Raw genomic sequence first — 27,856 nt, 5'->3', positions numbered from 1 at the left:
ATTTTTTAAACTAATTTTTTTATCTAAATCCTTCCAATTTTTTAAATAGATTTTGGAGCCTAAACGGGTGGTGATACCCATAATCAGGTGTAGCCGCCACCCAAATATGCAAAGATACCGCATAATCATGTTGGTGGTTTTAGTCTTTACTTACTTATCCCACTTTCACCACCTGTCTGTATTCAATTGGATTTGCCTTCGTTGATCATCGCCATAATTCAAAGTCATACCATTTTTATGAAATTTTTTATTGAAAATCTGAAAAAGCAGATTAGATTTTTTTTTGGAATTTTTATTAATATTAAAAATTTAAATTTATTAAAAATTAAGATCAAATTAATAAAAAGTGTAAATATTAAATCTTAAATTTATCATTGTATCAAAAAAAATATCATCCATCAGCTAATGACCTAATTGAGATTTTTAAAAAAAATCAGTTTTAACAAATGAGTGACAAAAAAAATTTAATATTGATAATGTTGGTAGTAAAATTGAAAGTTTTTTTTAGTTGGATAATCAAAACAAAAATAAAGATGAGTTCGGTTCGATTTGATCGATCTTTTTGAAATTTTTTTAACCGACCATAATAGTTTTATTTAAGTTTCGGTTTTTTTATTTTAACTTTAAGTTTTGAGTTTAAGAGTTATTTTTATTATTGGATAATATTTTAATTGTTTTATAAATATTTCTTAAAAAATAAAATTTTAAGTGAATAAAAAATAATCAAGTCTTTTATATTATTTTAAAAAATTATTTAACAATTTTAAATAAATATTTTTTATTTTTACATGATAAATTAAACAAAAACTATCAATTTATCCAATTTGTCAGAAATATAATAATCAATAACTATGGAGACAAAACGCCGTTAGTAACGGCTGACTTGGGCGACTACTAAGAAGAGTAAATATTACCACGGTACGAACTACCGACTGTCCAGCTCATCTGATCCGTCAAAAACGATACAATTGACGTAAGCATGGCCGTTAAAATGGACGGAGAAATCCCACGTTTTTTCAAATCCCAATACAAAGAAACGACAGCGCATCTCCATCTCGCTAGCGTGTTTTCTTTTTCAGCTACCTCTCTTTCCTTCTTCCTATATATATTAAAAACCAGATCAAAACAACTTCATAGAAGAATTCAACTTCTAATTCACAAAGCCTAATCAAAATATAGAGGAAAAAAAAAGAGAGTACATAAATAAAGAAGAAAATCTTTTAGATGGCTGTTGATTTAGAGTCCTTATCGGAGGCTACTTCAGGTGCTTTAGGGTCATTGTTAAGCACCACGATTTTGTACCCTCTTGACACTTGCAAAACCAAGTATCAAGTCGAGGTTCAAGACCATGGTCAACGAAAATACAGGTAACCCAGTTCTTGTTTTCGAGTTTCTTTTTTAAATTTTTTGATGTTTCTAAATTCTGGGTTTGTTTTGTTGTGATCATGATGATCCGGGTAATTCTGAAATTTGATTTTTTTTTTAATGTGTGAATTTGTGTTGAAATGACTCTCTTTGTTAATATGGCTTCAGGGTTTTTTATTAGCTGTGTTGATTGTTAGGTGGTTTAAAAAATAAAATAACTTTTTTTTCCTGGGGTTGTGTCTTTGAATGAATTTGCAACAGTTTTTACCTTATAGATTTAGTCATGTTAATTGAATTGGATCATATGAATTGTAATTGAGCGGCAGTTTTTACCTTATAGATTTAGTTCCCTTCACTTTACTGTTCATGTTATGTGTTTTACCTTTTGATAATATGCTTGAAAAATGAAGATGCTTATTCTATTTTGATCATACTACAAGGCCTGTTGGCAATGCAGGAAGTTCTTGGATTTAACTTGTCAGTTTTCTGATCTTAATTTCTCTTATCTTATGTAGGAACCTGTCAGATGTATTATGGGAAGCGATATCTAACCGCCAAGTTCTTTCCTTATACCAGGGATTAGGCACAAAAAACCTACAGTCATTTATTGCACAATTTGTTTATTTTTATGGATATAGCTACTTCAAAAGACTGTATCTAGAAAAGAGTGGTTTCAAGTCGATTGGGACAAAAGCAAACTTGATTCTTGCTGCTGCAGCAGGGGCTTGTACTGCTATTGTCACTCAGGTGAGACGAGTCACTTATGTTTTCGTTTTGTTCCAATCCTTATTGCATAGTGTATAGATATTGAACTGTAGGATACTTTGGAAAATATGGAACACTCGATCTTCCATGTTCATTTGGAAACTACAATCATTTATGACTTGCACTTTTGATTGGAAGCATTTCATGTTGCTACAAAGACAGATTAAACATGACAAAAAACGTGCTACATTGAAATTTCTGTAAAAAAAATATCAAAAAGGAATAGAAAATGAAACTTTAATGCCATTGAAATTTAGAATGCAAAGTCTTTGGTTTATCTTTTATTATTGGACACTCCTGTCTAATACTTTGATTATGAATGACCTTTTGATTGACTACTCCTTTGTTTTACATCATGGAGATAGTTGACCGGTAATAAGAAATTTTATACTGTTAGCATTATTGATTTGTGAACTGAAGTGGAAAAGATACTGATGTTGTTGCCATTAAAGTTTCAACTTTCAACTATCTTTCTTTATCATGTACAATTTTGCTGTCCGAAGAGCATATGTATTTTAATGCTGGTGGTTGATGTAAAATACTTGGTTTATCACTTGTAGCCCCTGGATACAGCCTCCTCAAGAATGCAGACAAGTGCATATGGAAAATCAAAAGGGCTCTGGAAGACCCTCACAGAGAGCACTTTGAGTGATGCATTCGATGGCCTTGGCATATCTCTTTTACTGACCTCCAACCCTGCAATTCAGGTGCTACACCCTGCTTTGAATTTAAAACAATAGACTGCTTGCCTATAAAGTTATTCTCGATTCTTACTCTTGAATATTGATTGTTAAGTTCCCGTCCCCATAACTAAGGCTAGATTTATGGTAAACTGCAGTTTACAGTATTTGATCAGCTGAAACAACAACTACTTAAGCAAAAACTGAAGGAAGCAGACCATGATTCTTCTCCAGTAGTTCTATCTGCCTTTACAGCTTTCCTGGTAGGCGCAATATCGAAGAGTGTTGCAACTATCTTGACTTATCCAGCAATCAGGTGCATACCTGCTCTCCCAAATCTTGACACTATAAAAGCATGCTTTAGAGTGCACTATATGGAAGTAATATGTTTACCTACTCAATGCAGGTGCAAGGTAATGATCCAAGCCTCAGATCCAGACGAAGATGATGATAAAACTAAGAGAGCTCAACGAAAACCACGGAAAACAGTGTCAAGTGTTTTCTGTAATATCTGGAAAAAGGAAGGGATTCCCGGCTTTTTCAAAGGAATAGAGGCTCAAATCACAAAGACTGTATTAAGCTCCGCTTTGCTTCTAATGATCAAAGAGAAAATTTCAGCCACCACTTGGGTTCTTATCCTTGCTATCCAAAGGTATTTGTTGCTTACAAGGGGTAAATTAAAAAAGGCATGATATGAACACTATCAGATATTACTTGGAGATCAAGTTAATACTCCGGCTTCGTTAGAGCACAAAGCATAGCTGCAGCAACATAGATGCTCTAGTAGGTAAACCAACCAGAGCTCTCTCTTTGTGCTTCATCCCCGAAATAATCCTGTATGCCAGAATACAATGCGAAGACACTCGCATAATATGTACTTATAGTACAATTGCATATCCTGTTCGAATTATAGTACACCATTATCTGTCATTCTTTTTTTCTGGTTAGAAGAGGGGAGCATTTTTGCTCAAAACTTCGAAATGGCTGTTGTTGGCCATATATCATAGCTTATGATTCTTTTGTACTTGTTATCTGAATTAGTCTTACCATGACAGGCAAGGGCTTAAAAGTTTTTCAGAATTCTTTTGTGATTAAAGTATTATAAATGCCATTTCTTTAATAGATATATATATTTGTAGAATATGGTGAAAGGTATATAAAAATGTGATTTTGACAATTAAGCTGTTCAGCGACAATCAGATGCAAGTTGAATAATTTATCAGTCATTTCCTTGTCTCCTTTGCTGAATATTTACATCATACATAGTTCCCGGTAATAGCCAACGGTTTGACACACTACAGTCACACGCCCATCGTTTTAATTACATTATGATAGTACATGATGTTGTTTGTGTTATCCTTTAACCAAAAAATTAAAAAACTTAAAAATAAAAAACTTTTAAATTTTTTCAAAAGAAACAATTAAGCCTTATTTTTTTTCACGTACTTTATCTTTTAAAATGCATTAAAAAGATTCTTAAACTTTTTAAAAAAAAGTAATTAAGTCCTTGCTTTTATTTTGCATTCAGTTGAGTACTTGAATTGCCAAAAAGTATAAAAAACCCTCAAACTTAAAAAAAATAAAAAATTAAGTCCCTTTTTTTTCACTCAATTAGGTTTTTTAACAATTAACCGTTGAAGTTGATTGCCCTTAATTTTTTCAGTTAAAGTCACTCTGTGTCACAACCACGACATGACATGCAGCAAAAACATTATAGAAAATAAAAATCCATAAAAGTTATAAAAATTATTAAATTTTAATAAAAAATTTATAAAATTATAAAATTCTACAAAAATCATAAAAAAAATTATAAAATACATCAAAAAGACCCTATAACCATTAACTTTAACTGTTGATCGTTAAAGTTAACGACTCTCAGTTTTTTTCCAGTTAAAGCCATCATATGTTACAACACAGTGTAACATGTGGCGAAAAATAATAAAAAATAAAAATCAATAAAAATTATAAAAAAATTTATAAAATTCTTCTTTTAGAACGATAATTTTTATATTTTTTACAAATTTTATATTTCTTTATAGTTTAAAAATTTTCTTACGACTTTATAAATTTTTTTAATTGTTTTTCTAAATTTCTATATATTTTATATTTTTATGATTTTTATAAAAATTTACACTTTTTTATTTTTTTTACAATTTTTTTCTATTTTTATAACTTTTATTAATTTTTATTTTTATAAATTTTTTTGCCACATGTCACACAGTGATTGTGACATGTGGTGGTTTTAACTAAAAAAAATTAGGATGGTTAACTTTAACAGAATTGTTAAAGTATCCAATTGAGTGCAAAAAAAAAGTAGCGGTTTAATTGTTTTTTTTGAAAAAGTTTGAGGGCTTTTTTTATATATTTTGGTAGTTCAAGTACTTAATTGAGTGTAAAAAAACATAGGGGCTTAATTGCTTTTTTATTTTTGAAAAAGTTTAAGAAGCTTTTTTATGCATTTTAAAAGTTTAAATACCTAATTTAGTACAAATAAAAATAGGGACTTAATTTTTTTGAAAAAATATTGAGAATTTTTTAGGAAAAAAAAAACCTATAAACTACTGATTTTTTAAAATTGTACCATAAAAGATCAGAGATTTGCATCACATAGTATCAACATATTTCTAAAATAATTAATAAATTAATGTTATACCAACCCAATTGAATAAGAAAACAAGCTTTAGATCCAACCATACTTGTTGGCAAAAGGTGAAATCAGAAAATTTTACTTGAGGTCAAGATAAGAATATAAATAGTTGGGGTTAAATTTTAAAAAAAAATTATGCTAAAAAGATTAGGGTTTGTTTGGTTGGGTGTAATGGCTAATCCATTACACCCCGAATCGGTGGCCCCACTGAATACAGCGTTTGGTTCGCTGTATTGTCGTAATACAGGCTTATTACGTTGCGGACGGATTCGGCATTTTCTCTGCTTCAGCGCCGCTATTACGTCTCTGTTTTGATTTTCTTTTTCAATTTTTGCCCTCAGCTTCATCTTCTGCTTCTGTAACTTTCTTTCCAACCATCTCTACGTTTCCCTTTTTTTCCATTGATTGCAGAGGAGACCTAGATATTTAAGGTAATTTTTATTTTTTCCTCATTCTCCTTATTGCGTTCTTCATCTTCTTCTCCTTCTTCATCCAGGTAACTTTCCTCCTTCTACTTCTTCCGTTCTTCATCTTTTATTTCCAATTTTCCTTAGCTTTGTCCGTCGCATATCTTCTCTTCTCAAGGCTGCTGTTTTGTTTCGCTCAAATCTATGGCTACTTTCACCTCTTTCTCTCTTTTTCAGTACTCTTTTATCTGTTTATATTTTGTTAATGTTAAGGATAGAGTGATAAAGTATTGATTCTGGGTATTTGATTTGGACAGTAATTATGCAACGACTGGAAGGATTGTTGCAATTGTGAGAGCCTCACCACGACTCTCTTCTTCTCTCACCTCCATCAATTTTCTAACACCAAATCACTCACGCAGGTATTTTTCTTTTCTTTTTATTTGGTTGGGAAGTTCTCTTATTTCGGCATTCAATTGATGAATCTTCTTTTTCCTTTTTCATGTCGGTTTCCTTTGTTGATAGATAGTTTGAAACCATCTGTTAATGCTAATTATGGTGTTGTTATCTAGAATTTATTAGAGAAATAAGAAAATTTAAGTGAAAGAAAAATTAAACATGGGGTGGTCAGTAATATTCCTTGTGTTTCGATATGTAAATAAGTTGAATCAAATTATTATGGCTTGATCACCAAGTTTGTAAATAAGCATGCAGGGATGGAAATGGCTCAACTCATATGTGGAGGTTGTCGAACATTTCTAATGTATACATGTGGAGCAGCAAGTATAAAAATGTTGCACCAGGTACAATTTAATGATTTTGTGCATGTGATATAAATTTGTGGTTGTAATGTTTGGAATTGCAGAAATGATTCTGTTAAAGAAGAATGGAAAATTATTTTTGTGCTTTTAAGAAAATATAATGCTTGTGGGTTGAAGATCTGTTTCTTCAATTTGTTTCTGTACTGTAAACGAGTTTAAGGAATCTTATTCATTTTTCTTTTCTAAAAAAGGGGGAATGCGATTCCATTTCCTGATTAGTGCTTCTTTGTGCTGTATTTGGTTTTCCAGCGTTACAATGTGTCGAGCATGAATGTCTTTTATTACCTTTATATTCTTTGTTTCTATTGTCATTGTCATCTTCGTTTGGTAGTCTTCTGAGCTACTTTAGTTCAAGATATCACTGGTGGATAATGGCTGTTCTAATCAAATTTGAGAGTGAGTACAAACCATATAGTATTTTCTGTTTTGTTTCTTCATTCATCTCATACCATTGGTTTTCCAGGTTGCCTTGCAATACGATTAATAGGTTACCTTATGTTTTGTCAGTTTTTTCTCTCTTTTTTCACCTTCTGTTCTGGGGACATACCTCTCAAATTTTTCTTAGATTAATGATGATAAAATTTGCTATTGGTTTTCGGCAGGACATTGATTAGAGTCACGAATTGAATGCAGTAGCCGTTGTGGCTTGGTTAGAATTCCGACTCGGATTAGGCCATGGGAACTTGGCTTGCAATCACAACCTAGTGTAGGAAGAAGTAGAAAACAATCTTCATCCATTGCATGCACCGCAACTGCTTTGGTACGTTTTGTCGCCATAACTAATCGCTTACTTTTATTTTTACAGAAGAAATTGAGAATTGTTGCTCATCTTTTTGTCAATGTAAACGGTATTAAATCTTGATAGTAGATTTACTGAAACAAATCATTACATGCCTGCACGTATGTTATGGCTCTGTGTGTGCTTTGCGCGTGCTTATACTCGATTTTTCCTTTTTTCCAGCAGAATGCAACTTGCAGTGCATCAGGACAAACTCAAACTGTTACTCGTGAGGCACCAACTATCACCCAAGCTCCTGTTCATTGTAAGAACAAACACATACTCTCTTTCAGTAGTTTGTCAATATTCATTAGAAGGGAGCAGAAGTTTGGACTTAATTGCTTATTGTGCCTTGCAGTTGATATAACTTGTACATTTGTACATACTACCTAATAGAAAAATTTAGGAAAGTTCTAATCTGAAAAAACTCTTTTAGTGGTCATGGATTATAAAAAGTATGATTAATTTATAATTATTCTGTGTAATCTCTTGGTGTATATGTGTTAATTTAGGGGGGGTTGCTCTTTTTTTCATTCATTGCATTGTGATTAACTAATGTTCTCCGGGATCCAGCAGTCAGGTGTTGGCACCACTGATAGTGAAGTACATTCTAGACCCTGCCAAATTGACGGTTCCATGAATCAAAGCGCTGCCATTGTTCCACCACTGATGCATCAGAGGCCTTTGGAATCGGTTGGTCACTCGAGCTGTAGTTTTCTAAGTTTATATATATATATATTTGAGCCATCTGTTCTTCATTCACTGTGCCACCAGATTAGTTGATTTGCCTTATACATGGTTTCTCTGTTTTGCCACTTGTGTCATTTTCTTTATTGTTGTTCCAGCATACATACAACCATTGGGTGAGGAGTAGTCTCACTATCTCTGTTTCTTGATGATTTTTTTTTCAAATGAAACCTATTAGAGAATATGTCTTTGAAAGGTAGGAGATAAAACATGTTGAAGCTTTTCCTTTTTCCTTTTTTTCCTGCTATGTCGTAAAAGGAATCTTCGACTTCGAGTCATTACTAGCAAACACAAAATGCATCAGTTGATATTTAATACCGATATCTTCATCATTTTAATATGCACCCATGCTAAATAATCACAAGTCTTGCTATCAGTCTAGAGAAGAATAAAGATACATCATATTTCTTCAAATATAGATGTTCGAATCTAAACCGACAGTTCTGTTTTGGTTGGTATCAGGATGTGGGTTAGCCGAAAGGAGCAAGCAGAAGTCGTTTTTGGCATACAACATTCTCATGGCAAATGATTTCAGCACGCCAAGGACATCTTGCTAATGTAACACAGTGAAATTTGTCAAGGTGAAGGTACTTTAGCTCTGATCTTGCACCTGTTAATCCAAACATGCAAAGAAATCCAACTTGAAGTTGATTATCGTGACTCGATGAAACGGTGGGTCGGGGGATTAGGAAAACATGTACTTTCTATGTGAACTGTTTCCAGCAATGCTGGGGTGATAAGTGAGTGAGGCAGGGATGATGATACCATTGATATGGCTAACTTCCCACGATGTAGTCTGTAAATTTCATGATTATATTGATACAAAAACTACATAATGATAAAGCCTACAGGTTTTATAATCTATTAGATTATGTTACATCCCAAAATAATTATATTTATTACTAACTTATATAAGAACAAAATGAAGGTTTGATTGACATAATAAAATTGAAGCTTCAAGTTAATGTTTTAGGTTGAAAATAATACATTTAATTTTAGATTGTCATTTGTATTATATTTCAATTGAATCGATATAAAATCACAACTAATAAATAAATTGGTTTTATATTTTTAATTTTCCACAATTTCTTTTGTAATTATAAGATTTGAACCTCTCAACACGATTTTATATTATGATTTGAGTAAATTCATATAAGAATATTAATTATTAAGAATTTTATTAAATTATATATTTTAATTATAATATATTTAATAATAATTATGTTAATTTAAATTTTATAGTATCATATATTATGATTTGAGTAAATTCATATAAGAATACTGATTATTAAGAATTTTATTAAATTATATATTTTAATTATAATATATTTAATAATAATTATGTTTAAATATGATTAAATTATTTATTATTGATATTAATAATCTTATTAAAATTTAAATAACAATAACAATAATCATTTACCAAAACAAATTTATGCTAAGGGTATTCTAGTCATTTTAGTTTTTTCCATTATGCTATTACACCTCTATTCCATTCAACCAAACACAAGATTACTATTACGCCTTTATTCCATTACATTCAACCAAACAGTTGATTTGCTATTACACCTCTATTCCAATACACCTCTAATCCATTACACCTCTAATCCAATACAGCGAACCAAACGTGCCATAAATTGTATTACTAAACAATGAGACATATTTTACTTCGTCTTTCCTCGCTGGCGAAATATGCATAACCATCCACCCAACAAAAATACTTGCAATAAATTATAAAACATGCTCCTGTCCACATCAACTTCACCCGATCACATGCCTAGAATGACTTCATCTTTTACGCACTTTCATGCAACCAACACCCATATAAATGCTCCTTTATGTCCACATCAGATTATGGGTTCAGCCTCAACAAAATTTTATGCCTAAGTTTAGCTTGGTTTAAAAGATAAACTTAAAATTTTATAGTTAAGTAAATTACTTTTATATAGGAATAAATTTTAAAAATATAGTACATTAAATAAATTAAAAATATTAAAATATATGTTTTTTAATAAATTAAAAATAAATTAAAAAATTATTTATACTTAAATAACATTAAGATATGTATAACTTAATAAGTAAATATTTCTAAAATAATAATAAAATTAACAATAAAATAATAATTATATAATATCCAAATAATAACAACAAAATAGTAGCAATATAATAACGAAAATACACCAAAACAACAACATGAAAGCAATATATATATATTTTTTTTTGCAACTTCGGGCTAAGTCAAGTTCAAACAAAAAACTTATTCGAAACGGGTCTCTTTTTTGCTCAAACCAAAATTTCAAACCTATATTTTTTATCCAAACCTTTCCACTTCTCGAACATGCCATAATCAGGTTTAGTCTATCTTCAGCAATACCATTACTTGCTCTACTATTACTCTATTGAAAGACCCCTTCAATAGTTATCAACTTTCGTAACTTAAGCAATAGAAAGCATTGGAGTCTTTCAAAAATACAAGCTTTGGCAGCCTCCATAATTTTCTTTTTATCTTGCAGTCTATCCCAGACGCAGAGTCTCCCGCTTATCCTCCTTCGAGGAAGACGTTAATAAAATATTATGAGAAAATTTGACGAGATACGTTGATTTAAATGTAAAATGGATAGAGCCAAGCCCAATGTAGTCCAATAACCGAAATCCTTGTTTTTTATTTGGGCCGATATTCTCGGATCCTGTCTTAATCCAAAATTTTCGCTCAATTTGACACAAAACAAACAGGAAAAATTATTTACAAAAAATAAAAATAAAAACCTCTCGACTTCAACAAGAGAGAGAAGATCTGTAGAACGAAGAGAAGAGAAGGGAAAAAAAAGTGAAAGAAAAGAGACGAAAAGATGATGTCCGGAGGTTATACCAGCATTGATAACCAGAAAGTTTCTGGATCCGTACCCGTAAGTTTTGTTTTACGAATTGTTTTTTTTTAATTATTCTCAATTTAGGATTTTAATTTTGTTTTTCTTTTTTTGGGGGGGGGGATAAAATTGATTAGATCTCGTTCTCTAATTTTTTTTAATCCTTAATTTCACAGGCCGTTTCGGATTCCGGCCGTGTCGCGGTCCAATTCGCAGGTGCTCGTTTTATTATAATTGTCAAATTATGGATCTGAATTGAAATTCTAGTATTTTTGTAATTGTTTGATTGCTAGAAATGTAGGAAATGAAAGGATTATCGTAATTTGATAAATGAGTTGAATTTGTGATTTAATGGATAATGGAGTGTTAAGAGTGTTGTTTTAGCTTTAAGGTATCTAATTTGTGTGTATTATTATTTTAAATTAATTAATTATTGTAGATTCGGGCCTTCAAACATTTCCTCCATCGGGTGTGCAGGGGAAGATCTCTGGTGGAACTCTACCTCCATCTGATGCCGACGGTATTTCTCATTTTCTTTTTTCTTTTGATTTTTGTATTAGGTTAATCTCAGTCATGATAGTGCTTGTGCTTTGATTTGTTCATCGTGCATTATGTAAAGGGTTCATGATGCCGGTCGCATTGCATGTTCAAATTGCATTAGCTTTATCATCATGCCGATGAATTAGTAATTTAAGGATTTGGTTTGATCAAGTACTTAGTATGAAAAATGATCCATAACATCAATGATACATTTGAAATAGTTGCTTTATATGCATGTATCAAACAGTTGAATGAAAGTAAATTTCAAATAGACTTAAATATGATTTCCAATATGTGTAGTTTAGATGACGGATCTAATTAGCTTGTCACATGAACAAAATTTGTTGTTATGTTGGTCGAAAAATGATGTCATTTTGTTGAGGCAGATTCTGAAAAATGAGGTCATTTTGTTGAGGCAGATTCATTTTCAAGACCTGCTGGTGGCTCTTCTAGTGGCTCTGATGAACCACAAGCAAGTGGATGGCTTCATAAATTCACAGTTGCTGCATACAAGCCATATTTTGATGTTGATACTACAGATGTTTTGGATAGACTTAAGGAGTCACTCTATCCATTTAGGGGAACATTTACAGAGAAAACAGCTACCAACCCAGATTTGTGAGTTTTCTCCCCGTGACTCGTTTGTATTTAAAGATAGTGAGCTAAGCATTGAATAATTATCAAGTTTGGATGTATGAGAAGTTATTTAAGCTTGAGACTAGAAAGTTTGTTTGCTATTTCACTTGATTACAAACATTTATTTAGGAATGGGTGCCTAAAATACTAAATAAAAAGGAAAAAGAGTTTATCATTGCCGAACTTTAGTTTCTTGGATATTATCAGACATGCAATTCAAGTATGCCTTTCTGAAAATATTTCTCTCAGTAACTTTCATCTAATAACTTTCATCTTCTGGAAATATTTCACTTTGTCTTTTCTTCACCCTTCTTTGCCACTCACGCATGATTGAAAATGCTCAATGTTGTTCAGATATGGACCATTCTGGATTTGCACCACTCTTATATTTGTAGCAGCGTCTATTGGGACATTTGTGACCTATGTAGCACACAAGCTCCGGGATAAAGAATGGAATTATGACATAAATCTGGTTACATGGTCTGCTGGTGTGTTCTATGGCTATGTCACTGTTGTTCCTCTTGTCTTGTATGTTATTCTCAAGTACTTCTCAGCACCATCAGGCCTTGTCCAACTGTTTTGTCTATATGGATACTCATTATTTATCTTTATTCCAGCACTGGTAAGTTCTTTCGTTTTCGAATATTGTTCTCTGAATGAACTGAGTAAACTGTCTGAAGGAAATAAGAACCTCATGCTTGAAATGTTCATGTGGAAAATATTCATTGTAAAGCTAACATCTCGACTTTCAGAGATTTTGCTCGAGTGAGGCATATTATCTGGACGTTCTTGTCCTTAACAACATAACATTTAATATAACATATATGTGTGATATAACAGTCTTTCGTCAATGTTCTATAACTTCATTTGTAGCTAAAAATTTTGTTTGTACTTGGTTGCAGTGTCTATCTGTTGTCCCCTTGGAAATTTTCAGATGGATAATTGCAGCTGTAGCTGGGTTCATGTCAGCAACTTTTGTGGCACTTAATCTCAAAGCTCACATTACTTCAGCTGGAGAAAGATGGGTCTTGATCGTTGCTGGCATCTTTCTGTTGCAGCTGGGTCTTGCTGTTGTGCTCAAACTCTATTTGTTCACCGTTTCGGTATAAGAGTAAGCCGTTCTTCCGTAAAGCTAAATCGGTTTAGTTGTAGATCACAAAGAAAGTGAATTTTTGTCCTTCGGCCGTTTAATTGGCGAAAATATTATTCATGATCAAGTAAAAACATCATGTATTCATTCATTTTTAATGCCTGTGGGAATATGAATTGCAATTGGGTATACCAATGTAATTGCAGCTTTTCTTCACCATTGTCTCTTACAAACTTGATTTACAATTGTTCCTTACAAAAAATATATGTTGTAACAAACCCGAAAACTAGGAAATACCGGTTAGATCGGTTAAACTTCTGGTTACTGGTCGACCGAGAGGTCAACTTAATGTTTTAGACAACTAGAGGTAAATTCCCTGCAAAGGTGATTGAAGATATAGACAGATGAGTAAAGGCAGGGAACATGAACAAAAATTTGACCATTTATGGTGAATGATAACAATAATAATGTCTCAATGCTCTATTGTTGCAGCTTTCATTCCAATAATTCAACACTGATTGAAAAAAAATTTTTGTGGACAAACTTAATTGAGAAACACAAGCAATAGTCAACTTCACATCATTTCATGCTTTGGATCTTATGTGAAAAAAAAAAGGATTTAGAAGAGTCCATAACCATCATGTTTTTCAATAAAAATTTGTTTCCATGTCCTCCCTTTGAGTCAAAACATGTGGGCTTCTTCTCTCTTATTTGGGGGCCTTAACAGAGTTTCTAATAATGTTATAATTAGCATGTTAGGGATATGCTTAGACTTTTGATTCACAAATCATAATCATGTAAAAGGAAAAAAATGAATAATTGAAAAGGGGGGGGGGTTAAAAGTAAAAGACAAATCTTAAACAAAAGATTATGGAAATCATTATTTACACTATGGGCAATAGCTGCCATGAGGAAGTCCATGAGAAGATACAAAATCTTATTAAAATATTATTAGTTTGAAACCTAAACCCTATAAGCTAAAACAGCAGAAAAGATGAAGATGCCTTTTTATAAGAAAAATGTATTGTTTTCTTCAAAAGGCAAATAACCCCATTTTTTATAACATAAAGAAATGGCAAAATGAGTGGTGGTAGCCCTTGAAAACTGCATTAATGTAGAACATTAGCAATAGGAAGAAACAGGTAAGTAAGGGTCAAATGTAAGATCCTGAAAATGAGGTCCCTTTGTGAGATTACTTTTTTTTTCTTTTTCTTTTTTGTGTTAGGTGTAGTTTAAAAATTTATTATTTTTATCTGTTGGAATTTGAGTGACATTAGCTTGACTTAGCATGGCTGGAATGGTCTTAGATTTGGACTAGAATGAACCACCATTCATCCACTCTCAAAAGAGTTCCAAAATACCCTTTTAATTTCAATTAATCACGTACTAAACCATGTACTCGTGTTAAACACATATCAATATTCTACACTTATCTTGAATTCGAGTAACAAAAGATTTTGCTAACCGTATTAGCAATTCCAAGAGTGTAATTGGGTACAAATTATTGAAGCTATATTTTGTCCACTTTATTAAAAAAATAGACAAATTAGTCTTCGTACATTAGATTAAAAAGAAAATTGGTCCTGCTCTTAAGAAATTCATCTATTTTTGTTGTTAAAAATTGGTCTTTACATGTTAACATAAGATACACATAGCCTGCCACATGTTATTGTTTGATTATTTTATTAGTCAAACCAATTTTTAACCGTACAAATGAATAAAATTTTAACGAAAATAACCATTTTGCTCTTTATTCTAACATAACTAATTTACTTTTTTTTGAATAAAATAACAAAATACAATCTTCCCAGACAAAACTTCTTGTACACTATTATCACATATGGGACAACTTTGGTACTCAAAATTATTAGAAAAGTGCAAGCTGTTACAGTGGGCTCCTCCTATAGAAAGTGCCCAAGCAAAAAAGTCTGTAGATCCCCCGCATTGTCAAATGCAAGGGAATTTGACCATAAAATTTTTAGTTTTACCATTTGAATATTTGGCTTTTGCATACCCCTATATAGCATTTCTACCAACTTAAAAAACTTTCTAGTTCAAACTCTCTTTTCTTTCTGATCTTTTGTTCTCCCACTTTCAGCTTGTAGTGTAAGAGAGACAATGGTGTCAAAGGGTTTAATAGGGTATTTTTTGTTGATAATGCTGAGTATTTCAGCTCTAAAAAATGGAGTGTTGGGAACAAGGTTACTAGCAGAGAAGGTTGAAGATGAAGAGAAGACTGAGAGAAGTTGGAAGGATCAGAATCTGGAAAATGGGAGTGATGGGTTTTTTGCAACAATTAACAGAGAAGTCCCTTCTTGTCCTGATCCACTACACAACAAGTAGCAAATGCGATACATATATACCTTTCACAAGCTGTATATACATAGTTCCTATTGTTTTCCTTTTTTTTTTGTTTCCCCTTATATATTCGAAGTTCTTTATATAGGAACTCTAAGAATGAGTCTTGGTTTGTAGGAGACTTGTACGCAAAAATAGGGAATATGAATTTATATCATATATTGGATACAAAATGTAACCTCTTGTTTCTTTTTTTTTTTTTTGGTTGATCAAAATTTTGATGTGGTTGTTAATTGTTTTCAAATCAAGACAAAGATCAATATTTCATTCTTTCATACTTTTATATGATCTTTTGGTTCAGTATTTCAGCAAAGATATCTCTTTTGATGGTTAAGAAATTTGGGGAAGTTCAATCTGAACACATGATAGAAAAGATGAGGGATTGTTGTTGAACTTAAAAGAATGATTGATATCCATAATATAAAAAAGACTTGGATGGGAAAACATTTATCTTAAAAGAGACACTTCATCCATCATATGCATGTGTTTCCAATTTCATATTCTTAAAAATATCCTTGTTGATATTTGTGTCTAACATATGTTCAACTATGGGTATAAGGATACAATCCTTTACATATATGGATGAAATTTGATGAACTTAATACCCTAATTCGGAGATACTGTTGAGGAGAAGAAGAGGTTAGAAGCTTGGGCGATGGTTCTCACGGTGACAATAGGAACCATGCCTCCATATAGGTTAGGGTTCAAATCCTACCTATGACAAATGGTTACCATTTCTTTGGCAAGTGAACATGTGCCATGCACAGTCCAACTTGTCAAGGCGCTTTCGGGCGCTTTTGTTTGGTGAACTCGAGTCCAAGGTGGCTTCTTTAGACACTCGAGTTCTTTGTAGAGTCTAGAGACAACACTGGCTCAACTTGGGGACAATGTCGACCCATTGAGGAATCTTTTAACTTCAGACGGATGACAATTTGAAGACTTCTCCGGAAAAAAAGTTGGCTTTCCCCTCAACAAATACCTAATCTGATACTCATTATCGAGTCTAAGTAAAATAGAAGGAAAGCAAAGTAGAAAACCAGTGATAGAATATGGCGGAAGCATATACCCCAACAACCTTGCTCGAGTAAGGACTTGAAAGCTGAAGGTAACAAGGTAAGCATGCACAACTGTGAATAAGATCAGCAATGCATCAGGATATCATCATTCTTTGACTACCGAATTCATCTCTTGATTACCATGAATATAAAATTGATTGATGTGTTAACTCTTTGAAATTTCAATGTTTTGGACTCTTGTTTTGTTCCCAAGGGCTAGCATGCATTTTCTAACTAGATTAGATCAATAGGTTTGAATTTACCCCAACACTTAGGGCCCTCACCGCCCATTTTATACGCCTACAAGGGAAAAAAATACTTCAAATCATGTTTACATTTTAAGAACTTGTAAAGTAAAAACCACAAGTGTTAGAGTAGTACTTTGCAAGAAAGGTAATCCCAGGGGACATTTTTATCAAATATTAAAGGCCTACCCAAAGTTCAAGCCTTCATCTTAACCATATTGCTTTCCTTTTTTTTGGTTCAGTTTCAGAGGAAATAAGCAACAAGGACGCTCAAGAATTTTGCTTATAAATTTTGGCAATGGTTTACTGCTTGTAACGGAGTTGATTAATACAAGAAACAGTTGACGGTCCAGATTTAGGTTAATGATTGCCAAACTTACATTGGAGAGTGAAGGTGGGGTTCCAACCATGGCTCAACCAATTTTGCCTTCTTCAACTATATCAACAAAGGCATAAGCGAAACATGTTTGGTAGTTCATGGCATTATGGTATCAAGGGATATTAAGTACTCAGTATCAAACACCAATATATATTTGATACATACATGTTTAACATTTTCGGTAAAATTACCACGAAGACTCTTATATTAGGAGTCAAATTACAATTTACCTTTTACTCAAAAAAATGGATAATTAATCTCTATACGTTAGATGAAAAAGTTAATTGATCTTTCTGTTAAAAGTTACATCAATTTCTATTACTAAAAGCTAGTCATTATACATCAACATAAGATACACATTATTCTGTCAACCAAGTCAGTTTTTAATAGTAGAAATGGCCATAAATTTTAACAAAAAAGACTAATTTGCTCTTTGATCTATCGTTCAAAGACTAATTTGTCCATTTTCTTACTAAAAGAGAAAATACAATCTGATTCGTAATATAAAAACCTTCATGATACTTTTACCTAACATTTTCCAAAATATGATATTTTCATAGCTAAGTTCTAGTACGCATAAAACACAGATATTTAAAAAAGAAATTAAAAGATCAGAGCTTCAAATACTGATTAGTGAAGCAGTATGGTTGTGTGAGCCCATGGTCACAGCAATGATTCTGAAAGCAAGCAAGGGTCTGAAACAGTTCAGTCCAAAATTTCTCCATATATTACAGCAGCTTCTAAGACACCCAACAGGCGTTTCAACATATGTTGCACAATTGGTACAAAATAAAGACTTTTTTCATTTAAATTATTGGTGTTTGCAGTACAAAATGAGAAAATCATATAAAGACACTGATGAACTAATTTGCCTCACAACTCTTCTCTAGATGTATGGGGGGTGCTTATTTGATTCACCCAGTTTGCAAATGAATAATAGAATACAAGCAAATCATAAATTAAGACGAGATTTCTACATCAAATTGCTATATAACAGCTCTCTCAAAAAGAATGACAACCAATCTAAGTAAATATTGAATAGATATTTGGCTTAATTAAGCACCTAGCACCTTGCACCACATCAGATTCTGGATAACTCAAAGTGTTACTGCATTTTCTTTCCAAAGTAAAATCCTAGTACTGGGGCAACCCTGATTACAATCCAGAAACTTCATTCAGTGTGACCTATGCTGTGAAACTTTTGGAAATGTACCTTCGTCTTTTCATGACAGCATTATTTTCGAGCATGTATGAGCGGCAAATTTGGTGGATCACGACTTATTAAATTTGCCCACAAGTTGACAATGGTTACAAAGTAATGCCGTCCATCCCAAAGCACCATTTTCATGCCTGATAAAAGAGAATCAAGATAATTTTAGAGACTGATTCAAGTGGTCCTAAAAAAGATAGTTCAGATTCAATTGAGGAGTTGCATAATCTTTTGCTTGGTTATATTCCAAGATCAAGTAAAACGATATCCTTTAGAATCAGTTATCATACTTCAAAAGATAATCTGTTAACTAAGCATGATTATCAGGTTGGTAAATCAGATTAATCTGTTAAGGGGAAAATTAACGTGTTAATATGATTATGATATCAAAACTTCACCCTATATTGGCCCTAAAAGGAACTTAAAAGCCAAGAACATTGACAATGTTTTATTAAGTTCAAAGTTTATGGAACTTAGGTTCGAAAACGTCAAGGACTAACTAATCAGGGTTATCTGAAAGGCCGAGGTGTATCATCCATGAATCTACACTCTTAAAGACCCTATAGAGCAAGCACATTGAATGATCTACCTACACCTAACAGACGACAGCCTGAAATAGCTCTCTCTCCGTTTACTTCTTTGTCCTAGGGAAAATTTTATAGTTATCCTGTTCTTAGCTTAAAACCAAAAAATTTCATACCTGGCACTGCTCCTGCAGTTAAACCTGACAGACAACATGTAGATTCTTGTTCCGAGAAAACTTGTTTATAGAGTTCATGCGCGTCAGGATCATGAATACTCTGAATGGAACCAAGTAAAGCTTCAACATCATATTTTAAATCTGTCAAATCAGTCAGATTTTGAAGGGCTTCTTCAAGCCCTGAACTTGACCACACAGAAGAACACTCCCTCACAAGAGCAGGGAAGTTTGTGGGATTTTCAGAACTAAACAATATCCAAGGTTTGCAGAGTTTGGCGGACAAAGATCCAACAATTTTGACAACTCTGTAAATTTCTCCAAGAGCTAGAATGTACTGTCTGCCTGCAGATGCCCCAAATATCATCTCAATAAACTTAACACAACAAAGAGTTAAAAAAAAATTTATATGCTTGACTTTCGAGTGAAGCACCTTGAGGTTTAGACAATAATTGACGGTGGATGTTTTTCTGCAATGACTGCTTCCAAATCATAGAACCATGTTTCAGCTCTAGTGCACAAACAGTCAAAATCCTCAACCACATAGATACATAATAAGATTGATCCTCAGCTGACCCTAATTTTAGAACCTTTAATGTTGATGCAGCATGTTTCAAGAGTTCAATTGTTGATGCCATATTCTTCTCTGCCTATTGAATTGAAAATACAAGCCAAGGTCATGCCATGGTCAAAGCCACTAATTAAAAAAAAAAAATCACCAATCTTATGGAAAAGAGAATACTACATAGCATTTCATATTCGGAGATGTTAGTTCAGATATAGCCATCCATACTGAGAAATAGTAGATTTATGAACATAAATATACAACAAACAGGTGCATGAAGGGGAGCTTATGGGTATTGAATCTAGGATATCAGCTAGAATCCTACATAACAACAGCCTGTTATGGAAAGTAGATCAACTTGATGTTTGGGAGTTCTGAAAATAAAAGGGGTAATACCAGATATAGTCCCACCAGATGATGGTCCTAGACTCCTAGGAGTTGTAACGGATGGAAACAACTATACTTTTACATTTTGTTAATGTGTCTATCAAGATTTGAATCAAATCAATTTCTCAAAAAATAAGAGCATATAGACCCATGAATCAAAGCCAAAAGATACGAACCAATGATAATTTCTCTGATAACTGATATTCAGATTCCAGCACTTGAAACTTTTTTTCTAGTAGAACCTTTGCATATTCACCAAGGTGAATACTTCTTGACTGGAGATTCTCTGAGGTGACTTCTTCAGATATTATGCCATCTTTTTGCAGTTCATTATATAGACCCTACAACCACAGGCAACAGACATGATCCTGACATTAAATATTCAATGAACATGAACAACTATATAATCATCCAAGGAAAATACTGTTTAATTGGAAATTTGTCTTGTTTAAATTAAATATAAACTGTACAAACAGTGTCAAAAGAATCTTCCAAATTTATGATTCTAGTATGAAGTGAGAAGGGGTCACAAATTCAAGAAAAATAAACAGAAAGGGATTTTTATAGACACTCATCTAATCATTTTGGCATGTACCATCCAAATAAGACTCCAGAAATAATAGAAAAGGGAAACGAACACAGCAAGAAAGATAAGAAATAACTGCATACCAGGATTTCCTCCTCAATAGCTTTTACTTCAGCATCTTCACCAGAAGGAGCAGCAGTACTTTTATCTTTCTAATTAAAAGCATATTTCAGAAACAAAATACTTTTAAAAACATTGATATCAACAAAAAGGAGATGAGAAGAAATGAAATTAAATGACTCTACCAACCTTCATATTCTCAAGATGGCTAAGTGCAACAAAGCACAATTCAGTGGTCAATTTAGAATACAAGTCCAGATAATCATTTAGCTCCGTTTTGATAGTGTATTTTTCATATGAATCTCCAAAACTGAATGAAGAATTCTGGTTTTCTCCTCCAGTTCCAGAAACGGCACCTTTAAATTCCCAGGAGTCGTCATCAAAACTATCACCATTTACTAAACTGGAACCCACATCTATCTGAGAGGAAAGAAGTCCATTTTCACTTGGATTGCTGATTGGATTTAAAGAAGTATTTGTCTCAGATTGGCTATATAAACTTGATATAAGATCATTGATGGATATATTTGAACGAGTATCCTTCAAGCCAGCATTTGTAGTGGTTGGTTTAAGAATGGAAACATCTTCATGTTTCAATGGATCCTCAGTTTCAATTTCTTCATCACCAAAGATGGACAGGGGCAATGCTGCTTTGTTTTTCTTTGAAGTTTCCTCATTCCCCTACACACATTAAAGGGAAGATGAACAGTGAACAAAAGAAGAAAATTTTCCAATGTGTACCACTAGTAACTTTTCTCTCAATGACAAACAAAATACAATTTGTTAGATGAAGAGGTATGTCTTATGCAACAGGCATTTGATGCTTAACATGAGCTCAATTTATAGAAGCTTAGCACAACATATCCGATCCACCAAAGCCCCATCAAGTTTTTCTTTTTTTTTTAACGATATTTTTCTCAAGCAGCAAAATGATCTAATACCTGGATATGACTGTCAAATGAAAAACCTTCAACCGCAGATGAGGAAGCATCAGCAACCCTTGGCTCTTCCTATGGATATAAGTGTAAAAACATTGAGCTTGATAAGGCAAATTGATTGTGATATAAAAAGAGAAAAAAAGAATGAACATATATCAATCAGTTCATCACCTTAGCCTTTGATTCATGTCCAAAAGTTGCGTCCTTAAAAGCCCAGGACATTTCGCCAGAACCAATATTTATACCAGCTGAAGAAGAAATCTCACCATCTTTAGTATCATTCTGCTTGCTTTGAGATTCAAAACTAGGGGAGAAACTAAATCCTAAGTCCCATTCACCAGGTTTCTTAGATATTCCATCTGATGTGCCAAAGAAATCACTAGAACCATTCGCGCCATTCCCAAACCCAAAGCTGAATTCAGCTCCCTGAGGTTTTTCCCGATCCTGGTCCTCAACCTTCAAAGTAGTAAATGTGAGCAGCAGTGAACAAAATAAAGTCCCTGAACAACTTATCAATTGATGAAAATATATGTATTAATCAAACTTGAAATACAAAAGGATTGCCTTTATGTATAAACAAGAGCCACATGCAAAAATTATACATCCTACACACTAGTAACAACAAACTATCACCACTAACAAAAAGTAAAAGAACTTACAGAACAGTTTTGTGGATATCTGGTTAACAAGGATTTGCTGGCTTATCGAAATGACAAAAAAAAAAAAAAGTTAAACTTTTACCTTAGCATCACCGGTTGTGAAGCGAGTCTCGGGCTCTGCAGCCTTGAATTCCCATCCATCATCATCATCATCATCATCATCATCAACACTAGTCTTATCATTTTCATCAACTAAATTAGAGTCCAACCTACTTGCATTTGCGTTTACCCCATTAATATTTGAACTCAGCACACTGGTATTTGTACCCAATGGATCCCAACTCGAAGTAGACATATTGCAATTCGACATTGGCACATTTGGATTACTCTAATAAAACAAAAGGTTAAACAACATCAACAAAGAACCCGTAAAAAAAAACACTTTCTAAACTGTCATTTATTTACATTCTACAAGAGGGTTATGTATCAAAATTTCTATGCCTTCTCACTTCTTTTTAGTCAAACATGAAAACTGGAAATGACATTAACAATCAAAATAACAAAGAGCTATAAACTTTACCTTCAAATTTTCAGCTGCAGCTTCTGCTTTTGGCTCTGCGCCTTTAAATTCCCACCCATCATCATCCTCCTCATCAACCAAAACAGAATTCCCCGCATTCGAATCCAAATTCAACCCTTCCTGACCCCAACTCGACCCATTTGAGCTCAAATCCAACCCGCTTAACCCCATATTCACTTCTTTTCTTTCCTTCCCAAATGCATACCCATTTGAACCTAAATTCTCCTCTTTTTTAACCGAAGCAGGACCGTTTATACTCAAATCCAATGCATCCACCTTCAACCCTGATCCGTTCAACCCCGAATTCAATCCGTTCCAATTCCAAGTCTCCGCCTTAGAATTCAAATCAATTGCCTTCTTAACATCCACACCCGACCTAAACCCATTTGCCTCATTCCCCTTCTCTTTCTCTTTATACAAATCCGCTAACACATCATTTAAATTCGATCCTTTTTCCTTCAAATTTCCGTCCTGTTTAGGGAACGAAAACGAACTGTTCACACCATTAAACCCTGCGTCCACTGCGTCAGATCCCCCATCCTCTTTTTCTTCTTCCCCGAAAATCGACAACGGTAAAGCTCCAGTCAGCTTGTCCCATTGGGCTTTCACCGATTCCACTCGGCTCGGAGCCGAGTCGGATTGAGTTAGAGGGGGTGAGCCGGGAGAGGAATCAAACTGAAAGTCATTGACGGGAAGAGATTCAGTGCAAGAGATATTATTGCTGGAGTTGATGAAATCTCCCCAATCATCGTCGTCGTCGTCGTTGGCGGCGGCAGCGGTGGTGGTCATGTCTTTGGCGGAGAACTGAGGACCATTGATCGAATGTGACGATGAGGAAGAAAAGAACATGAAATTGCCGAATCCAACGTCATCGCCGATTCCGGCCATAGTTTCGAAGGCGTCAACAGCTCTTTCCTTATTTCCCTTTTTTTTCGCGCGATCGATCGGTTGATCTGAAAATCTCTGCTTTTTATTTCGAAGCATGTTGTGAAGAACGGGTGCGTAGATTTAGGTTGTGCGCACCTACTGCAGTTAAAATGGTTGGCCCATTGGCCTTTTCCTCTAAATTAATTAAAAAACAAAACAAAACCAAAAAAAACAGTAGCCCCATTATTCGAGCTGTCTTTTGGCCCATTTTGTTTTTTTTATATATATATTTATTTATTTATGAGATTAAATATTTTTATGTTAAAAACAAATATAATACGTATATTAATGGGAATTTTCATAAATGATTTTTTTATATTCTTTTACAAGTTAAAAAGTAAAAACGAATATAAATAATATTTTCCCATAAGAAGCTTTCTGAGTTTGCGTCACTCTTCATCCGGTTTTCTAATTTAGTTGAGTATTTACAAAATATTTTTATTTTTGTAAAATAATTAATATAATTATGAAGATTTTTTGTCATCAAATTATGTAAAATCCAGAAAAATATGTTTGATGTGATTCAAACCCAAAATACCACAATTTTCAATATATTACTATTTTAATTAAAACATCTAATTCTTAAATCATTTTTATAAATATATCTGTTACATAAATTTTTTCACTCACATCATCGGTGTGCTATAATATAGTAATTAATAATATCATTGTTATTTTCATGTTATTTTATTTATAATATAATTATAAAGATTTATATTTTATCAAGATTTATTTGGAGTAATGATTAATATTCTCATCTCGCATTTAGATAGTACGAGTTTAAACTAGACCTGTCCATGGGCCGGGCCGGGCCAGGTTCGGGCCAGGCCCAGAAAAAATTTTCAACCCGCTTTCTAGGCCCAGCCCGGCCCAAAATATGGGCCTGGGATTTTGTCCAGGCCCAGCCAGGGAAAAAATATGTGGCTCGAGCCCGGCCTGGCCCGTTTTTAATTAAAATTAATTTTTTTTGATAAAATTAAAACTAATTGTTATTAAAATTAATTGTTAGTAAAATTATCAAATTATTAATTGTTAATTGTATTAATGGTTGTAACAAAATTTAACATTTGATTAGTAAAATTATCAAATTATTAATTGTATTAATTGTTAATTGTATTAATTGTATTAATTGTTGTAACAAAATCTAACATTTGATTAGTTTACATTTTTGTATTAGCAAATATTTTTGTAAACAAATAAGTTTACATTTTTTTTATCTTAAAACCAACCAATATTACATGCGCAGGATTTAATCACTTTCAATTGAGATAGTCATACTTATTCTATAAGCTAAATTACATATGTACCAAAAAAGAAATTAATGAAATTCAAACTGCATAAATCCAATCCAAAATCTTAAATAGAAGCATCTCTATGTCTCAATCCCATTATTTTCCTACTAGTAGATAAGCAAGTTTAGCTTACGGGAAAATCTGCTAATCTGCAAAATGTTGTACAAAGTAAAATAAAGGAAAATTAAATTAAATTAAATTGTAAAAAGAAAATGTAAATGAAAGCTTACAGGAAAGGAAGCTAAGGTAAGCCAAATCGATTTCAATGTCGATTGTTTCTGCAATAAAACAAAGCAAAAAAAGGAAGAAGATGAGATTAAATGAATAAACTAAGCTTGTGATCTTAGTAAACATTATAATAAATTCATTAAACTCGAATCTCATGCAATTTCAAAATTCTGAGAACTTTATTTCCAGATATAAACATATAAACAAACATTTACCACTTAATTATTTGATTGAATCATAGATTAACAGAAAGCTAATTGAAAAATTCGTTTCAAAATCCATTGTTAATGATTTCTTAAAAAATTCAAACATTTTAATCACAAAAAAATTATCCCCCTCCCAAAAGCCTCTCTAGAGAACAGAGCACACCTGATAGCTTATTTGTTCTTTTGACAGACGCTCCAAAATTTAAGGCAGCTTTTCCACTACACAGCTGAAAATACACAAGAAAGGGATTAAGAATAATCCTGCAAATAAAACCACCTCAGGAATCAAACAAGGCCATATGCATTCCACCATCATCCAAAGAATTATTTGCAAATTGAAAATGATGTTTTTTCGTGATATTACAGACAATCAAACATATCATGTTTCCAACATCTTGAAAGCAAGCTAGCAAAAAATGAGCCTCAGACATTCATATTGCTACAAAGAACTGTGTTCACCACATGTTTCAAATGCATCAGAACATGAGTTCAAACACATCTCGTTTTGTCCACTTTCGTTACTAAATAAATCCTTGTTCAATTTCAAGGTTTGTAAGTTACATACAGATATTGGGTACATACAACTATGGCACAGCACCACCAATGTACATACAGTTATTATACAGTTAAATCACCCTAACACAAATGGAAGAAACCAGAAAGCAACCCAACTTTCAATTTCTTCCCACTATAATGCACAACATTTTATGGGTAATAATGCACAACTTTTAATCTTATCCCAAATCAATAGGTTGCATGGACTGCCCGTAAGGATTGGGAGTAGAGAATCAAAGGTTGAGTTGGAATTTCATGGAAGCCAAACAGCCTTGAAGTGTGGGGTGATATTTGTTGAACAAATAGAAGGAGATGATGAAAAGAGCGATGGAAAAGAAGAGGTATCGAGGGCATGGGGGATTGTGGTGCAGGGCCAAGGGTGTGGGCTGGCACCAACTTGCTATTTGTTGAAGACTTCTAAAGTGAGTTCAGGGATAGGGTTAAAGTGCACCCATTTTTGTTTAGTGAAGGTTAAGAGTTTCAGGGAAACTGCTTTTTTTGCAGCTCAAGAATTGTTGGCTGTTGCAGGAGTATTGAACAACAAGGATGATTTGATTCATAACTTTGAAAACATTATTACCCAAAAATCAAAATAATTAACATAAAAATTCATATAAAGTTATGAACAAATGAACATTAACGAATAAACAAATGGCTTACCTTAAAAACGAATTTGTTGGCGATTCGGGAATAAACAAACCCCTAAATGCTTGATTCTGGAATTGGGTGGAGGACCGGAGGTAGATCGGTGGAGGTCTTGACAATGGAGGTGGATCGGTGATTCGGTGGAGGACCAGCAAACAACTTGATTTTGGAAATGGGAAAAAAAAGGGAGGAAGGCACGGGTTAGGGATTTTGGAAGCCTCTGTCGGAGGAAGTGAAAGTAAAGGAAACAGAAGTTAAAAGTTAAAACTTAATATAAAACTATAACTATTATATCTTTAAAATAAAAAAGTTATATTTAATATATTTTTGGGCCGGGCCGGGCCTGGACCAAAAAAATTTTACCTGAGGTCCGGCCCATTTTCTAAACGGGCCTCGTTTTTTGCCCAAGCCCATATTTCAGGCCTATATTTTTACCCGAACCTTCCCATATTTCGGGCGGGCCGTCGGGCCAGGCCGGGCCGCCCGGCCCATGGACAGGTCTAGTTTAAACCTTGTCATTCTTTTCCCTCCTCTTTCCTTAATATGGGATTTTAATCAAAATAATCCAAAAAAATTAAAAAAAAATCTAAAATAGTATATATATTTTTTAATTACCAAAATGGTATTAAAAAAACATAAAAATTAAAAAAAAAGCTGCCGAAGGAGGTGACAGCACCCTGGTGGAGGGCCTGCCATAGGCGGCACCAGTGGTGCCAGTGGCAGAGGCGGCACCAATGGTGCCACTATCACAGGCGGCATCGACCCTTATATTGATGGGGGGACCATTCAGCTGGGGAAGAAAGGAAAGAAAAAGAAAGAAAAGGAAAGGAAAGGAGAAGAAAGAAAAAGAAAGAAAAGGAAAGGAGAAGAAGAAGAAGAGTGAGGGAAGGAAAAAGAAAGAAAATAATAAGTAAAGGTAATTTTTTTGTATTATTTTAATTTTTTTGTAATGTTTATGTAAAAAATCTATGTTATGTACATTATATGTGTTTTATTATTTT

At 33.2% G+C, this 27,856-nt stretch overlaps 3 protein-coding genes and 2 long non-coding RNA genes across 9 annotated transcripts; 3 read left to right on the top strand and 2 right to left on the bottom strand.

Annotated features, from left to right (window-relative positions):
• Window positions 1–1,051: 1,051 nt before the first annotated feature.
• On the top strand, window positions 1,052–3,936 carry LOC107958660 (peroxisomal adenine nucleotide carrier 1). Its single transcript, XM_016894486.2, has 5 exons — window positions 1,052–1,367; window positions 1,881–2,112; window positions 2,691–2,837; window positions 2,969–3,126; window positions 3,217–3,936. Exons 1-5 carry the CDS (start codon window positions 1,225–1,227, stop codon window positions 3,500–3,502), a joined length of 966 nt encoding a protein of 321 aa, XP_016749975.1. The 5' UTR covers window positions 1,052–1,224; the 3' UTR covers window positions 3,503–3,936.
• Window positions 3,937–5,632: 1,696 nt separating this feature from the next.
• LOC121223360 (uncharacterized) lies at window positions 5,633–9,053 on the top strand. 5 transcript variants are annotated; one of them, XR_005920711.1, is made up of 5 exons: window positions 5,738–5,888; window positions 6,182–6,286; window positions 6,579–7,445; window positions 7,647–8,156; window positions 8,673–9,053. It is a non-coding gene; the product is annotated as an uncharacterized lncRNA (long non-coding RNA). The 5 variants fall into 5 exon arrangements; XR_005920710.1 differs by having other exon boundaries at window positions 5,759–5,953; XR_005920708.1 differs by having other exon boundaries at window positions 5,633–5,888; window positions 6,182–7,445.
• Window positions 9,054–10,909: 1,856 nt separating this feature from the next.
• LOC121223359 (protein YIPF1 homolog) lies at window positions 10,910–13,559 on the top strand. The gene is made up of 6 exons (XM_041104656.1): window positions 10,910–11,116; window positions 11,254–11,293; window positions 11,517–11,597; window positions 12,037–12,235; window positions 12,608–12,875; window positions 13,156–13,559. Exons 1-6 carry the CDS (start codon window positions 11,060–11,062, stop codon window positions 13,360–13,362), a joined length of 852 nt encoding a protein of 283 aa, XP_040960590.1. The 5' UTR covers window positions 10,910–11,059; the 3' UTR covers window positions 13,363–13,559.
• A 4,604-nt stretch (window positions 13,560–18,163) lies between these two features.
• On the bottom strand, window positions 18,164–24,055 carry LOC107958656 (uncharacterized). The gene is made up of 10 exons (XM_016894484.2): window positions 23,003–24,055; window positions 22,565–22,810; window positions 21,995–22,279; window positions 21,827–21,895; window positions 21,075–21,566; window positions 20,909–20,977; window positions 20,416–20,580; window positions 19,721–19,937; window positions 19,291–19,632; window positions 18,164–18,730 (listed from the first exon to the last, which is right to left on the bottom strand). Exons 1-10 carry the CDS (start codon window positions 23,984–23,986, stop codon window positions 18,615–18,617), a joined length of 2,985 nt encoding a protein of 994 aa, XP_016749973.2. The 5' UTR covers window positions 23,987–24,055; the 3' UTR covers window positions 18,164–18,614.
• Window positions 24,056–25,233: 1,178 nt separating this feature from the next.
• Window positions 25,234–27,125, bottom strand: LOC121223357 (uncharacterized). Its single transcript, XR_005920706.1, has 4 exons — window positions 26,871–27,125; window positions 25,819–25,882; window positions 25,452–25,499; window positions 25,234–25,370 (listed from the first exon to the last, which is right to left on the bottom strand). It is a non-coding gene; the product is annotated as an uncharacterized lncRNA (long non-coding RNA).
• Window positions 27,126–27,856: the final 731 nt, after the last annotated feature.

Source organism: Gossypium hirsutum, chromosome D11 (assembly GCF_007990345.1).
Source record: "Gossypium hirsutum isolate 1008001.06 chromosome D11, Gossypium_hirsutum_v2.1, whole genome shotgun sequence".
NCBI classification, from domain to species: Eukaryota; Viridiplantae; Streptophyta; class Magnoliopsida; order Malvales; family Malvaceae; genus Gossypium; species Gossypium hirsutum.
This window is presented reverse-complemented; position numbering and strand designations above follow the sequence as displayed.

What these genes read in the sequence shown, in the direction of transcription:
- LOC107958660 (XM_016894486.2), top strand. Translation starts at nt 1,225, where the DNA reads ATGGCTGTTGATTTAGAGTCCTTATCGGAGGCTACTTCAGGTGCTTTA. An exon ending in CCTCCAACCCTGCAATTCAG is followed by an intron (nt 2,838 to 2,968) that starts GTGCTACACCCT and finishes GGTAAACTGCAG; the next exon opens with TTTACAGTATTTGATCAGCT. An exon ending in TTGACTTATCCAGCAATCAG is followed by an intron (nt 3,127 to 3,216) that starts GTGCATACCTGC and finishes TACTCAATGCAG; the next exon opens with GTGCAAGGTAATGATCCAAG.
- LOC121223359 (XM_041104656.1), top strand. Translation starts at nt 11,060, where the DNA reads ATGATGTCCGGAGGTTATACCAGCATTGATAACCAGAAAGTTTCTGGA. An exon ending in AAGTTTCTGGATCCGTACCC is followed by an intron (nt 11,117 to 11,253) that starts GTAAGTTTTGTT and finishes TTAATTTCACAG; the next exon opens with GCCGTTTCGGATTCCGGCCG. An exon ending in ACAGCTACCAACCCAGATTT is followed by an intron (nt 12,236 to 12,607) that starts GTGAGTTTTCTC and finishes AATGTTGTTCAG; the next exon opens with ATATGGACCATTCTGGATTT.
- LOC107958656 (XM_016894484.2), bottom strand. Translation starts at nt 23,986, where the DNA reads ATGCTTCGAAATAAAAAGCAGAGATTTTCAGATCAACCGATCGATCGC. An exon ending in TCACAACCGGTGATGCTAAG is followed by an intron (nt 22,280 to 22,564) that starts GTAAAAGTTTAA and finishes ACTACTTTGAAG; the next exon opens with GTTGAGGACCAGGATCGGGA. An exon ending in GACATGAATCAAAGGCTAAG is followed by an intron (nt 21,896 to 21,994) that starts GTGATGAACTGA and finishes TTATATCCATAG; the next exon opens with GAAGAGCCAAGGGTTGCTGA.